At 41.8% G+C, this 14,091-nt stretch overlaps 1 protein-coding gene across 1 annotated transcript in view; it reads left to right on the top strand.

Moving 5' to 3' along the window:
- The window catches only part of CDC45 (cell division cycle 45), a 170,498-nt gene that overhangs the window by 80,058 nt on the left and 76,349 nt on the right, over positions 1–14,091 (top strand). Inside the window, exons 12-13 of the mRNA XM_053701933.1 lie at positions 3,007–3,105; positions 3,297–3,458. Of these exons, the coding sequence (XP_053557908.1) occupies positions 3,007–3,105; positions 3,297–3,458 (261 nt within the window). The remainder of the gene's footprint in view (positions 1–3,006; positions 3,106–3,296; positions 3,459–14,091) is intronic.

Below are 14,091 nucleotides of genomic sequence, written 5' to 3'. Positions count from 1 at the left end.
AAAATAACAAGAGTATTGCATTGAGCAATGATACTTTTTTATTGGACTAACTATACATTTATAAGTTGACAAGCTTTCGTGAGAGTTCCTTCCTTTATCAAGTCTAAAGCAATACTGACCAATTCAATGGACTTTACAGATTATATCTTAAAAAACAGAATAGCTAAGAAGACCGAAAGTGCAGGGAGAGGAGGAGGTGTCATAAAAAATCATGAGGGGGGCTTAGGTAACAGGCAGATAGTGTCCAGTGTAGGAGAACAGACAGGGGAAATATATAGCTTTACATAGAGCATATACTGACATAAAGTTATATATCAACATTGAATCAATATCTATAAAGATGTGAAATTGTATATACAGGGGGAATACAAAAGTTAAAAAAAGACAAAAGTGTGGACATAGGCTTACCTGTGTATAAAGAATGTGGAATATACAATGTAATTGACTAAATGAAAGTACATTACAAAAAAATGTGATAATGTGTTAAGAATCCACATTTAGTCCAGAATTAAACAAGTTGAAGTGCATTATTTTCATTTCAAAGGTTTTTCTTTCCATGGTGCCTCTGAGAATTTGCCTCTGAGAATTTTAATTTTGAGGTTTTGGATGGAGTGGTTAGGTTGGGTAAAATGGTGACCAACAGGGGTGCAGTATTTTGTTTCACAGTGGTTTTTGATTGTGTCTGTGTAAGTTCATCCGAAGGCGCAGCTTTTGGCTTGTTTCTCCAATATAGCATCCCACTTCACATGCAGTGCAATGTAGCATGTATACCACATTTGCAGATAAACATGAATATGCCCCTTTAATGTTATAGGATTTATTATTGTGATTTGCTGTGCTGCTTTCACAAACGTGTTGACACAGTTTGCAGAGAGCTTTATAGCAGCACTTGGTTCCATTCTGATTGTTCTTTTTCTCAAGGGTTAGCTTCCTATGTACCAGTTTCTGCTTTAGGTTAGGTGGTTGCCTGAATGCCAGTATTGGGGGCTTTGGAAAGATTTTTTTTTATATGTCTGGTTAGAGCTGTCTGAGGAAAGAAAGTTTAAGCAGGCATCAATACCATCTTTATGTGGAATATTGCTGTACAGGGATTCCACATCCATTGTTACAAGTATAGTATCCTCTTATATTTTCAGAAAATGTATTTTGGGTGTCTCTTGGCGATTTTGATCTTTATTTATGAGCCTTTGAAGACCCCCCCAAAAAATGTTTAAACTTTTTATTCCCCCCCCCCCCAACTACCACACACCTTGTACCACTGGAAAGGTTAGGCGATCACCTTTTCAACTGTGGGTCTAGGGGGTCTGTAGCTGCTTAGATGCCTGAGATACATCTCCCTATAACTGACAATTGTTGGTTATCAATAAAGTTGCGTGGTGATGTCATCCCGCCAAACGTGACGCCTGTCACTATACCGGCCAGGGTGGCAGTCAGTGGGAGCCCGCAGATTGCCTTCAAGGTGGATGAGTGCTAGTGACGCTCTGAGCCGTCAGCACCTGACTGGGACAATTTGCGACGACTCTGAGCCGTCGTTGGCACTCAAGGGGTTAAGAAATGGCATACATGCATGGCTTTATTTGTTTTTTTGTAATTAGAAAACTACTTGCAGCTGCGCAACATACTTCTGAAATCCCTGGCAGTGAAGGGGTTAATTAGTTAGCTGGTTAGTGTAAATGTATTGTAATGTAGGAATTGCCCTCACACCTGACACCTCCAACCGCCCTGATCCCCCCCACACATACACCTCACCACCATCGTAGGTACTAGCAGTATGCAGTTTAGGTTTATATGTTTATTTATATATATATATATATATATATATATATATATATATATATATATATATATATATATATATATATATATATATATATATATATATATATATATATATAATTTTATTTATTTATTTTGTATTCAATTTTTCTCTGCATTGTAGAGATCCCTCCTCTCCTGGTGGCAGCCATCTTAGATATGGGCATTTGTCTGACAGTACCCACTTAATAGTAATTTTTTTCTGCAGTGTATTAGACCATCCCCGTGATAGCTTTGTAGTCCCCCCCCCCCCTCCTTTGATTTTATTTATTTCTGTAGTGTAGCGACCCATCCCTCCCCTCTTTCAAACTTATTTGCCGTTGTTCAGGGTCCCTCCACCCGCCTTTCCTTCTACACCTCCCACCGGCACCAATGGATGATTGTTTACAGACAGGGTTGCTATCTGACAATCTGGCTTCATATGGTAAGGGAGCACTGATGGTGCTCCATTACCATATGAAAGCAGATGCTAGAATCAGACAAACGGCAAGTCTTGGTTGTCACTTGACAACCAAGACTGTGCTTCCAGCATTATGTACATAGATCTACTTTATGCAGTACGACGGCTAAGTACCGCATGACGTAGATTTACGTCCATTTAGAGAAAGGAGCTAAGAAGTTTTGTGTGTGTGTTTTTGGGTTGTGTTTTTTTTTGGTTGTTTTTTCGATATTTTTATATAATTAAAAAAAAAAGTGGAATGGAAGTTGTGGCTTTGTGGTACCCAGGATTTCTTACACTGTATATCAATTTGTTCATTGTGCACCGTATCTGGGGCTGTAAAAAATGCCCAGGCTCATGCTCTATGGGAAATGTTTGAGTGATTATTGTTAAAGGGATTTAAAACTCTAATTTAGTAACCTGTAAAATGTTTTATTATGCCTAGCAATTTTTTCTTCCAATTTATGAGAGGTTAAAGTGCATTCTTTAGATTTCTGAAGCCTATGTTACTACATTCTACATGGTGATTGTTTGATCAGTGCATGATTTACTCTGTATGCAAAACGTTTACTATGCAGTACTTTACGTACAAATGTAAAGTTATAAATGAGCGAGGTATACTTACTTTAGCAGTTCTTAGACTATGAAGCAGTATAGGTTAGGACTGACACATGAGAGAAAATATATATCGAAACCTATTTCAAGAAATAAAGTTTTGGAATAAACTTTTAGTTTTATTAAACTGCTTTTAGGCTGCCTCTTAAGCAGGTGAAACAAAAGTTTAACTCCATGGATATATCTTTGAAAGAAAATCTTCGGGAAATGATAGAGGAGTCTGCAAATAAATTTGGGTAAGTATTAAACAAATGTAGCCTTTTTACCCCCAACTATTGCAATATTATCACTTGAAGGAACTTTCTTCATAGATTCAACATTTTCTCGTGAGACTGCATTTAGATTCTTCCCCCCCCCCAAAAAAAAACAATTTAGACAAACCCGAAATTCAACTGAAGATCTAATGTTTATGTATATATTTCTGCAGGCTGACGGATATCCGAATCCAGACATTCAGTGCGCAGTTTGGGTTTAAGAACAAGTTCCTGGCCATTGACATTGTTTTTGCTGTTGCTTCCCTCCTGGAAAACATTGAGAGAGATGAAAGTGGAACAGATAACTTTATCAAGGCTTTAGACAGTTTGTCAAGGTATCTAATTTTTTATTTTCATTTTAAATGGATGTAGCCACAACACACACCTTTTATTCTTAGTGTCCCTCCTGCCGTTCAACAAACATACTTATATTCTGTCAGGGCTGCCACTAGAAATTTTGGGGCCCCTGACTCAGCCCCTCCATGAATATGGGTAAACTTCAGTTTAAACATGGTTGACTACTTGCACCCATTACTTTATATAAACCCTGTGGTGGACACATGTTGCATAACTAACTTACACATACCAATGAACATGCTGTCTCCTTCAACTAGCCCTTTTTAAGTCATAACTCTTCATTTATATTCAGCGAAAAAGAAAAGAGTACAGGCTTTTTTTTTTTTTTTTACATAACCCTAAACCAAATCGGAATCAAGTCACTAACACAAAAAAGGTTTAAATGAGCTTTGGGGGGGGGGGGCGGGAAGAAAATAAGCGTTTCATTACTTTGTCTTTGTACATCCACCAGACACCAAAAGTCCTGCATTCTTTTTTTTTTACTTATATTAAAATATATATATATATATCTATATCCATCCCAACATTTCAAATTTCCAAAGAGAAACACTTTTCTCCACATTAATAACAACCCCCCCCCCCGGGTACTTTTTTAGATGACACACAAATACAAATATTTATACACACACATACATGTATACATACACTCACACATATGCACACACTGAAACACATATAAACACACATACATACACATTTATACACTCTCACACACACACACATATTTACACAGACACTGATAAAGATACTCACATACACATTTATACTCACACATACTGTACATACATACATACTCATACACACACTCACACATATATCTAAAGAAAACATTTGGGAAAGGGCACTAGGATCATATATGTATAGATAATACACTAAAAGCATACAAGGGTAGTATTTCTTCTGTTAAGTGTGATCAGTCCACGGGTCATCATTACTTCTGGGATATTACTCCTCCCCAACAGGAAGTGCAAGAGGATTCACCCAGCAGAGCTGCATATAGCTCCTCCCCTCTACGTCACTCCCAGTCATTCTCTTGCACCCAACGACTAGATAGGATGTGTGAGAGGACTATGGTGATTATACTTAGTTTTATATCTTCAATCAAAAGTTTGTTATTTTAAAATAGCACCGGAGTGTGTTATTACCTCTCTGGCAGAGTTTGAAGAAGAATCTACCAGAGTTTTGCTATGATTTTAGCCGGAGTAGTTAAGATCATATTGCTGTTCTCGGCCATCTGAGGAGTGAGGTAAACTTCAGATCAGGGGACAGCGGGCAGATGAATCTGCATAGAGGTATGTAGCAGTTTTTATTTTCTGACAATGGAATTGATGAGAAAATCCTGCCATACCGATATAATGTCATGTATGTATACTTTACACTTCAGTATTCTGGGGAATGGTACTTCACTAGAATTACACTGTAAGAAATACATAAAGCTGTTTAATAACTAGAGATTATGTTTAACGTTTTTGCTGGAATGTAAAATCGTTTTCATTTACTGAGGTACTGTGTGAATAAATGTTTGGGCACTATTTTTCCACTTGGCAGTTGCTTAATCTGTTTTTCTGACAGTTTCTGTTCTCCCTCACTGCTGTGTGTGAGGGGGAGGGGCCGTTTTTTGGCGCTTTTTCTATGCATCAAATATTTCAGTCAGCAACTCATTGTATTCCCTGCATGATCCGGTTCATCTCTACAGAGCTCAGGGGTCTTCAAAACTTATTTTGAGGGAGGTAATTTCTCTCAGCAGAGCTGTGAGAATTATAGTTTGACTGAGATAAAAAACGTTTATTCTGTAATTTGTTTCCTGCTTTCAGAATTTGTTATCTTTGCTAATGGGATTAAACCTTTGCTAAAGTTGTGTTGTTTACAAGGATTGAGGCTATAACTGTTTCAATTTATTAATTTTCAACTGTCATAGATCTTCTGTGCTTCTTAAAGGCACAGTACATTTTAATATTATTCTAATTTAATTGTATTTCCAAGTTGCAAGTTTATTTGCTAGTGTGTTAAACATGTCTGATTCAGAGGATGATACCTGTGTCATTTGTTGCAATGCCAAAGTGGAGCCCAATAGAAATTTATGTACTAACTGTATTGATGCTACTTTAAATAAAAGTCAATCTGTACAAATTGAACAAATTTCACCAAACAACGAGGGGAGAGTTATGCCGACTAACTCGCCTCACGTGTCAGTACCTACATCTCCCGCTCAGAGGGAGGTGCGTGATATTGTAGCGCCGAGTACATCTGGGCGGCCATTACAAATCACATTACAGGATATGGCTACTGTTATGACTGAGGTTTTGGCTAAATTACCAGAACTAAGAGGTAAGCGTGATCACTCTGGGGTGAGAACAGAGTGCGCTGATAATATTAGGGCCATGTCAGACACTGCGTCACAGGTGGCAGAACATGAGGACGGAGAACTTCATTCTGTGGGTGACGGTTCTGATCCAAACAGACTGGATTCAGATATTTCAAATTTTAAATTTAAGCTGGAAAACCTCCGTGTATTACTAGGGGAGGTGTTAGCGGCTCTGAATGATTGTAACACAGTTGCAATACCAGAGAAAATGTGTAGGTTGGATAAATATTTCTTCTGTTATGTGTGATCAGTCCACGGGTCATCATTACTTCTGGGATATAACTCCTCCCCAACAGGAAATGCAAGAGGATTCACCCAGCAGAGCTGCATATAGCTCCTCCCCTCTACGTCACTCCCAGTCATTCTCTTGCACCCAACGACTAGATAGGATGTGTGAGAGGACTATGGTGATTATACTTAGTTTTTATAACTTCAATCAAAAGTTTGTTATTTTACAATAGCACCGGAGCGTGTTATTGCCTCTCTGGCAGAGTTTGAAGAAGAATCTACCAGAGTTTTTACTATGATTTTAACCGGAGTAGTTAAGATCATATTGCTGTTTCTCGGCCATCTGAGGGAGGTAAAAGCTTCAGATCAGGGGACAGCGGGCAGATGAATCTGCATTGAGGTATGTAGCAGTTTTTATTTTCTGAATGGAATTGATGAGAAAATCCTGCCATACCGTTATAATGACATGTATGTATACTCTACACTTCAGTATTCTGGGGATGGTACTTCACTGGAATTACTCTGTAAAAAGTACACTAACCTTTTAATAGGTATTTATTATGTTAAACGTTTTTGCTGGAATGTAGAATCGTTTGCATTTTCTGAGGTACTGAGTGAATAAATGTTTGGGCATTATTTTTCCACTTGGCAGTTGCTTGTTTTAATTGTGACAGTTTCGTTTCTCTCTCACTGCTGTGTGTGAGGGGGAGGGGCCGTTTTTGGCGCTCTTTGCTACGCATCAAAAAATTCCAGTCAGTTACTCTTGTATTTCCTGCATGATCCGGTTCATCTCTACAGAACTCAGGGGTCTTCAAACTTCTTTGGAGGGAGGTAGATTCTCTCAGCAGAGCTGTGAGACTTATATATTGACTGTGATTAAAAACGTTGCTCTGTAATTTTTACGTTTCAAATTTAATTATTGTTACTTTACTAATGGGAACAAACCTTTGCTAAAAGTTGTGTTGTTTTCAAGGATTGATGCTATAACTGTTTTTCAGTTCATTATTTCAACTGTCATTTAATCGTTTAGTGCTTCTTTGAGGCACAGTACGTTTTTGTTAAATAAGATTGTAACCAAGTTGCAAGTTTATTTGCTAGTGTGTTAAACATGTCTGATTCAGAGGAAGATACCTGTGTCATTTGTTCCAATGCCAAGGTGGAGCCCAATAGAAATTTATGTACTAACTGTATTGATGCTACTTTAAATAAAAGCCAATCTGTACAAATTGAACAAATTTCACCAAACAGCGAGGGGAGAGTTATGCCGACTAACTCGCCTCACGTGTCAGTACCTGCATCTCCCGCCCGGGAGGTGCGTGATATTGTGGCGCCTAGTACATCTGGGCGGCCATTACAGATAACATTACAAGATATGGCTACTGTTATGACTGAAGTTTTGGCTAAATTACCAGAACTAAGAGGCAAGCGTGATCACTCTGGGGTGAGAACAGAGTGCGCTGATAATACTAGAGCCATGTCTGATACTGCGTCACAGCTTGCAGAGCATGAGGACGGAGAGCTTCATTCTGTGGGTGACGGTTCTGATCCAAACGGATTGGATTCAGATATTTCAAATTTTAAATTTAAATTGGAGAACCTCCGTGTATTACTAGGAGAGGTTTTAGCGGCTCTTAATGATTGTAACACTGTTGCAATACCAGAGAAATTGTGTAGGTTGGATAAATACTTTGCGGTACCGGCGAGTACTGACGTTTTTCCTATACCTAAGAGACTAACTGAAATTGTTACTAAGGAGTGGGATAGACCCGGTGTGCCGTTCTCACCCCCTCCAATATTTAGAAAGATGTTTCCAATAGACGCCACCACACGGGACTTATGGCAAACGGTCCCTAAGGTGGAGGGAGCAGTTTCTACTTTAGCTAAGCGTACCACTATCCCGGTGGAGGATAGCTGTGCTTTTTCAGATCCGATGGATAAAAAATTAGAGGGTTACCTTAAGAAAATGTTTGTTCAACAAGGTTTTATATTGCAACCCCTTGCATGCATCGCGCCGATTACGGCTGCGGCAGCATTTTGGATTGAGTCTCTGGAAGAGAACCTTAGTTCAGCTACGCTGGACGACATTACGGACAGGCTTAGAGTCCTTAAACTAGCTAATTCATTCATTTCGGAGGCCGTAGTACATTTAACCAAACTTACGGCTAAGAACTCAGGATTCGCCATTCAGGCACGTAGGGCGCTGTGGCTAAAATCCTGGTCAGCTGATGTAACTTCTAAGTCCAAATTACTTAATATACCTTTCAAGGGGCAAACTTTATTTGGGCCCGGTTTGAAAGAAATTATCGCTGACATTACAGGAGGTAAGGGCCACGCCCTGCCTCAAGACAAAGCCAAAGCTAAGGCTAGACAGTCTAATTTTCGTCCCTTTCGGAATTTCAAAGCAGGAGCAGCACCAACTTCCACTGCACCAAAACAGGAAGGAGCTGTTGCTCGTTACAGACAAGGCTGGAAACCTAACCAGTCCTGGAACAAGGGCAAGCAGGCCAGGAAACCTGCTGCTGCCCCTAAGACAGCATGAATCGAGGGCCCCCGATCCAGGACCGGATCTAGTGGGGGGCAGACTCTCTCTCTTCGCCCAGGCTTGGGCAAGAGATGTTCAGGATCCCTGGGCGCTAGAGATCATATCTCAGGGATACCTTTTAGACTTCAAATTCTCTCCCCCAAGAGGGAGATTTCATCTGTCAAGGTTGTCAACAAACCAAATAAAGAAAGATCTGTTATTAATGGGAGTGATCCATCCGGTTCCGCGGTCGGAACAAGGACAAGGGTTTTACTCAAACCTGTTTGTGGTTCCCAAAAAAGAGGGAACTTTCAGGCCAATCTTGGATTTAAAGATCCTAAACAAATTCCTAAGAGTTCCATCGTTCAAAATGGAAACTATTCGGACAATCTTACCCATGATCCAAAGGGGTCAGTACATGACCACAGTGGATTTAAAGGATGCTTACCTTCACATACCGATTCACAAAGATCATTACCGGTATCTAAGGTTTGCCTTCTTAGACAGGCATTACCAGTTTGTAGCTCTTCCATTCGGATTGGCTACGGCTCCAAGAATCTTCACAAAGGTTCTGGGTGCCCTTCTGGCGGTACTAAGACCGCGAGGAATTTCGGTAGCTCCGTACCTAGACGACATTCTGATACAAGCTTCAAGCTTTCAAACTGCCAAGTCTCATACAGAGTTAGTTCTGGCATTTCTAAGGTCGCATGGATGGAAAGTGAACGAAAAGAAGAGTTCTCTCTTTCCTCTCACAAGAGTTCCATTCTTGGGGACTCTTATAGATTCTGTAGAAATGAAGATTTATCTGACAGAAGACAGATTAACAAAGCTTCTAAATGCATGCCGTGTCCTTCATTCCATTCAACTCCCGTCAGTAGCTCAATGCATGGAGGTGATCGGCTTAATGGTAGCAGCAATGGACATAGTACCCTTTGCACGTCTACATCTCAGACCGCTGCAATTGTGCATGCTGAGTCAGTGGAATGGGGATTACTCAGACTTGTCCCCTACTCTGAATCTGGATCAAGAGACCAGAAACTCTCTTCTATGGTGGCTTTCTCGGCCACATCTGTCCAGGGGGATGCCATTCAGCAGGCCGGACTGGACAATTGTAACAACAGACGCCAGCCTACTAGGCTGGGGCGCTGTCTGGAATTCTCTGAAGGCTCAGGGACAATGGAATCAGGAGGAAAGTCTCCTGCCAATAAACATTCTGGAATTGAGAGCAGTTCTCAATGCCCTTCTGGCTTGGCCCCAGTTAAAAACTCGGGGGTTCATCAGGTTTCAGTCGGACAACATCACGACTGTAGCTTACATCAACCATCAAGGAGGGACAAGAAGCTCCCTAGCAATGATGGAAGTATCAAAGATAATTCGCTGGGCAGAGTCTCACTCTTGCCACCTGTCAGCAATCCACATCCCGGGAGTGGAGAACTGGGAGGCGGATTTCTTGAGTCGCCAGACTTTTCATCCGGGGGAGTGGGAACTTCATCCGGAGGTCTTTGCCCAAATACTTCGACGTTGGGGCAAACCAGAGATAGATCTCATGGCGTCTCGCCAGAACGCCAAACTTCCTCGCTACGGGTCCAGATCCAGGGATCCGGGAGCGGTTCTGATAGATGCTTTGACAGCACCTTGGAACTTCGGGATGGCTTATGTGTTTCCACCCTTCCCACTGCTTCCTCGATTGATTGCCAAAATCAAACAGGAGAGAGCATCAGTGATTCTAATAGCGCCTGCATGGCCACGCAGGACTTGGTATGCAGATCTAGTGGACATGTCATCCTGTCCGCCTTGGTCTCTACCTCTAAGACAGGACCTTCTGATACAGGGTCTATTCAAACATCAAAATCTAACTTCTCTGAAGCTGACTGCTTGGAAATTGAACGCTTGATTTTATCAAAACGTGGTTTTTCGGAGTCGGTTATTGATACCCTGATACAGGCTAGGAAGCCTGTTACCAGAAGAATTTACCATAAGATATGGCGTAAATACCTATACTGGTGCGAATCCAAAGGTTACTCCTGGAGTAAGGTTAGGATTCCTAGGATATTGTCCTTTCTACAAGAAGGTTTAGAAAAGGGTTTATCGGCTAGTTCATTAAAGGGACAGATCTCAGCTCTGTCCATCTTGTTGCACAGGCGTCTGTCAGAAAATCCAGACCTCCAGGCCTTTTGTCAGGCTTTAGCTAGAATCAAGCCTGTGTTTAAAACTGTTGCTCCGCCATGGAGTTTAAACCTTGTTCTTAACGTTCTACAAGGAGTTCCGTTTGAACCCCTTCATTCCATTGATATAAAGTTGTTATCTTGGAAAGTGTTATTTTTAATGGCTATTTCTTCGGCTCGGAGAGTCTCTGAGTTATCAGCTTTACATTGTGATTCTCCTTATTTGATTTTTCATTCAGATAAGGTAGTTCTGCGTACTAAACCTGGGTTCTTACCTAAGGTAGTCACTAACAGGAACATCAATCAAGAGATTGTTGTTCCTTCTTTATGCCCAAATCCTTCTTCAAAGAAGGAACGTCTTCTACACAATCTGGATGTAGTTCGTGCCCTCAAGTTCTACTTGCAGGCAACTAAGGATTTTCGACAAACGTCTTCCCTGTTTGTCGTGTACTCTGGTCAGAGGAGAGGTCATAAGGCTTCGGCTACCTCTCTCTCCTTCTGGCTTCGTAGCATAATTCGTTTAGCCTATGAGACTGCTGGACAGCAGCCTCCTGAAAGAATTACAGCCCATTCTACTAGAGCTGTGGCTTCCACTTGGGCCTTTAAGAATGAGGCCTCTGTTGAACAGATTTGCAAGGCTGCAACTTGGTCTTCGCTTCATACTTTTTCCAAATTTGACACTTTTGCTTCTTCGGAGGCTATTTTTGGGAGAAAGGTTCTTCAGGCAGTGGTTCCTTCTGTATAATGAGCCTGCCTATCCCTCCCGTCATCCGTGTACTTTTGCTTTGGTATTGGTATCCCAGAAGTAATGATGACCCGTGGACTGATCACACATAACAGAAGAAAACATAATTTATGCTTACCTGATAAATTCCTTTCTTCTGTTGTGTGATCAGTCCACGGCCCGCCCTGTTTTTTTTTTTTTTTTTAAGGCAGGTAAATATCTTTTAAATTATACTCCAGTCACCACTTCACCCTTGGTTTCTCCTTTCTCGTTGATTCTTGGTCGAATGACTGGGAGTGACGTAGAGGGGAGGAGCTATATGCAGCTCTGCTGGGTGAATCCTCTTGCATTTCCTGTTGGGGAGGAGTTATATCCCAGAAGTAATGATGACCCGTGGACTGATCACACAACAGAAGAAAGGAATTTATCAGGTAAGCATAAATTATGTTTTTGCGGTACCGACGAGTACTGAGGTTTTTCCTATACCTAAGAGACTTACTGAAATTGTTACTAAGGAGTGGGATAGACCCGGTGTGCCGTTCTCACCCCCTCCGATATTTAGAAAAATGTTTCCAATAGACGCCACCACAAGGGACTTATGGCAAACGGTCCCTAAGGTGGAGGGAGCAGTTTCTACCTTAGCTAAGCGTACCACTATCCCGGTGGAGGATAGCTGTGCTTTTTCAGATCCAATGGATAAAAAGTTAGAGGGTTACCTTAAGAAAATGTTTGTTCAACAAGGTTTTATATTGCAACCCCTTGCATGCATTGCGCCGATCACGGCTGCAGCGGCATTCTGGATTGAGTCTCTGGAAGAGAACATTGGTTCAGCTACTCTGGACGACATTACGGACAGGCTTAGAGTCCTTAAACTAGCTAATTCATTCATTTCGGAGGCCGTAGTACATCTTACTAAACTTACGGCGAAAAATTCAGGATTCGCCATTCAGGCACGCAGGGCGCTGTGGCTAAAATCCTGGTCAGCTGATGTTACTTCTAAGTCTAAATTGCTTAATATACCTTTCAAAGGGCAGACCTTATTCGGGCCCGGGTTGAAAGAGATTATCGCTGACATTACAGGAGGTAAAGGCCATGCCCTGCCTCAGGACAAAGCCAAGACTAGACAGTCTAATTTTCGTTCCTTTCGTAATTTCAAAGCAGGAGCAGCATCAACTTCCTCTGCACCAAAACAGGAAGGAGCTGTTGCTCGCTACAGACAAGGCTGGAAACCTAACCAGTCCTGGAACAAGGGCAAGCAGACTAGGAAACCTGCTGCTGCCCCTAAAACAGCATGAATTGAGGGCCCCCGATCCGGGATCGGATCTAGTGGGGGGCAGACTTTCTCTCTTCGCCCAGGCTTGGGCAAGAGATGTTCAGGATCCCTGGGCGCTAGAGATAATATCTCAGGGATACCTTCTGGACTTCAAATACTCTCCTCCAAGAGAGAGATTTCATCTGTCAAGATTGTCAACAATCCAGACAAAGAAAGAGGCGTTTCTACGCTGCGTACAAGAGCTCTTGTTAATGGGAGTAATCCATCCAGTTCCACGATCGGAACAGGGACAGGGGTTTTACTCAAATCTGTTTGTGGTTCCCAAAAAAGAGGGAACTTTCAGACCAATCCTGGACTTAAAGATCCTAAACAAATTCCTAAGAGTTCCATCGTTCAAGATGGAGACTATTCGGACAATTTTACCTATGATCCAAGAGGGTTCAATACATGACCACTGTAGATTTAAAAGATGCTTACCTTCACATACCGATTCACAAAGATCATTATCGGTACCTAAGGTTTGCCTTCCTAGACAGGCATTACCAGTTTGTGGCTCTTCCATTCGGATTGGCTACAGCTCCAAGAATCTTCACAAAGGTTCTGGGTGCTCTTCTGGCGGTGCTAAGACCGCGGGGAATCTCGGTAGCTCCATACCTAGACGACATTCTGATACAAGCTTCAAGCTTTCAAACTGCCAAGTCTCATACAGAGTTAGTGCTGGCATTTCTAAGGTCACATGGATGGAAGGTGAACGAAAAGAAAAGTTCACTCGTTCCACTCACAAGAGTTCCCTTCCTGGGGACTCTTATAGATTCTGTAGAAATGAAGATTTACCTGACAGAGGACAGGCTAACAAGACTTCAAAGTGCTTGCCGCACCCTTCATTCCATTCAACACCCGTCAGTGGCTCAATGCATGGAGGTAATCGGCTTAATGGTAGCGGCAATGGACATAGTACCCTTTGCACGCTTACACCTCAGACCACTGCAACTGTGCATGCTAAGTCAGTGGAATGGGGATTACTCAGACTTATCCCCTTCTCTGAATCTGGATCAAGAGACCAGAAATTCTCTTCTATGGTGGCTTTCTCGGCCACATCTGTCCAGGGGGATGCCATTCAGCAAACCAGACTGGACAATTGTAACAACAGACGCCAGCCTTCTAGGTTGGGGTGCCGTCTGGAATTCTCTGAAGGCTCAGGGACAATGGAGTCAGGAGGAGAGTCTCCTGCCAATAAACATTCTGGAATTGAGAGCAGTTCTCAATGCCCTCCTGGCTTGGCCCCAGTTGACAACTCGGGGGTTCATCAGGTTTCAGTCGGACAACATCACGACT

The sequence above is a fragment of the Bombina bombina genome, chromosome 2, assembly GCF_027579735.1.
Source record: "Bombina bombina isolate aBomBom1 chromosome 2, aBomBom1.pri, whole genome shotgun sequence".
Lineage (NCBI taxonomy): Eukaryota > Metazoa > Chordata > Amphibia > Anura > Bombinatoridae > Bombina > Bombina bombina.
The sequence above is the reverse complement of the archived record's forward strand: the minus strand, read 5'-3'. Positions and strand labels throughout refer to the sequence as shown.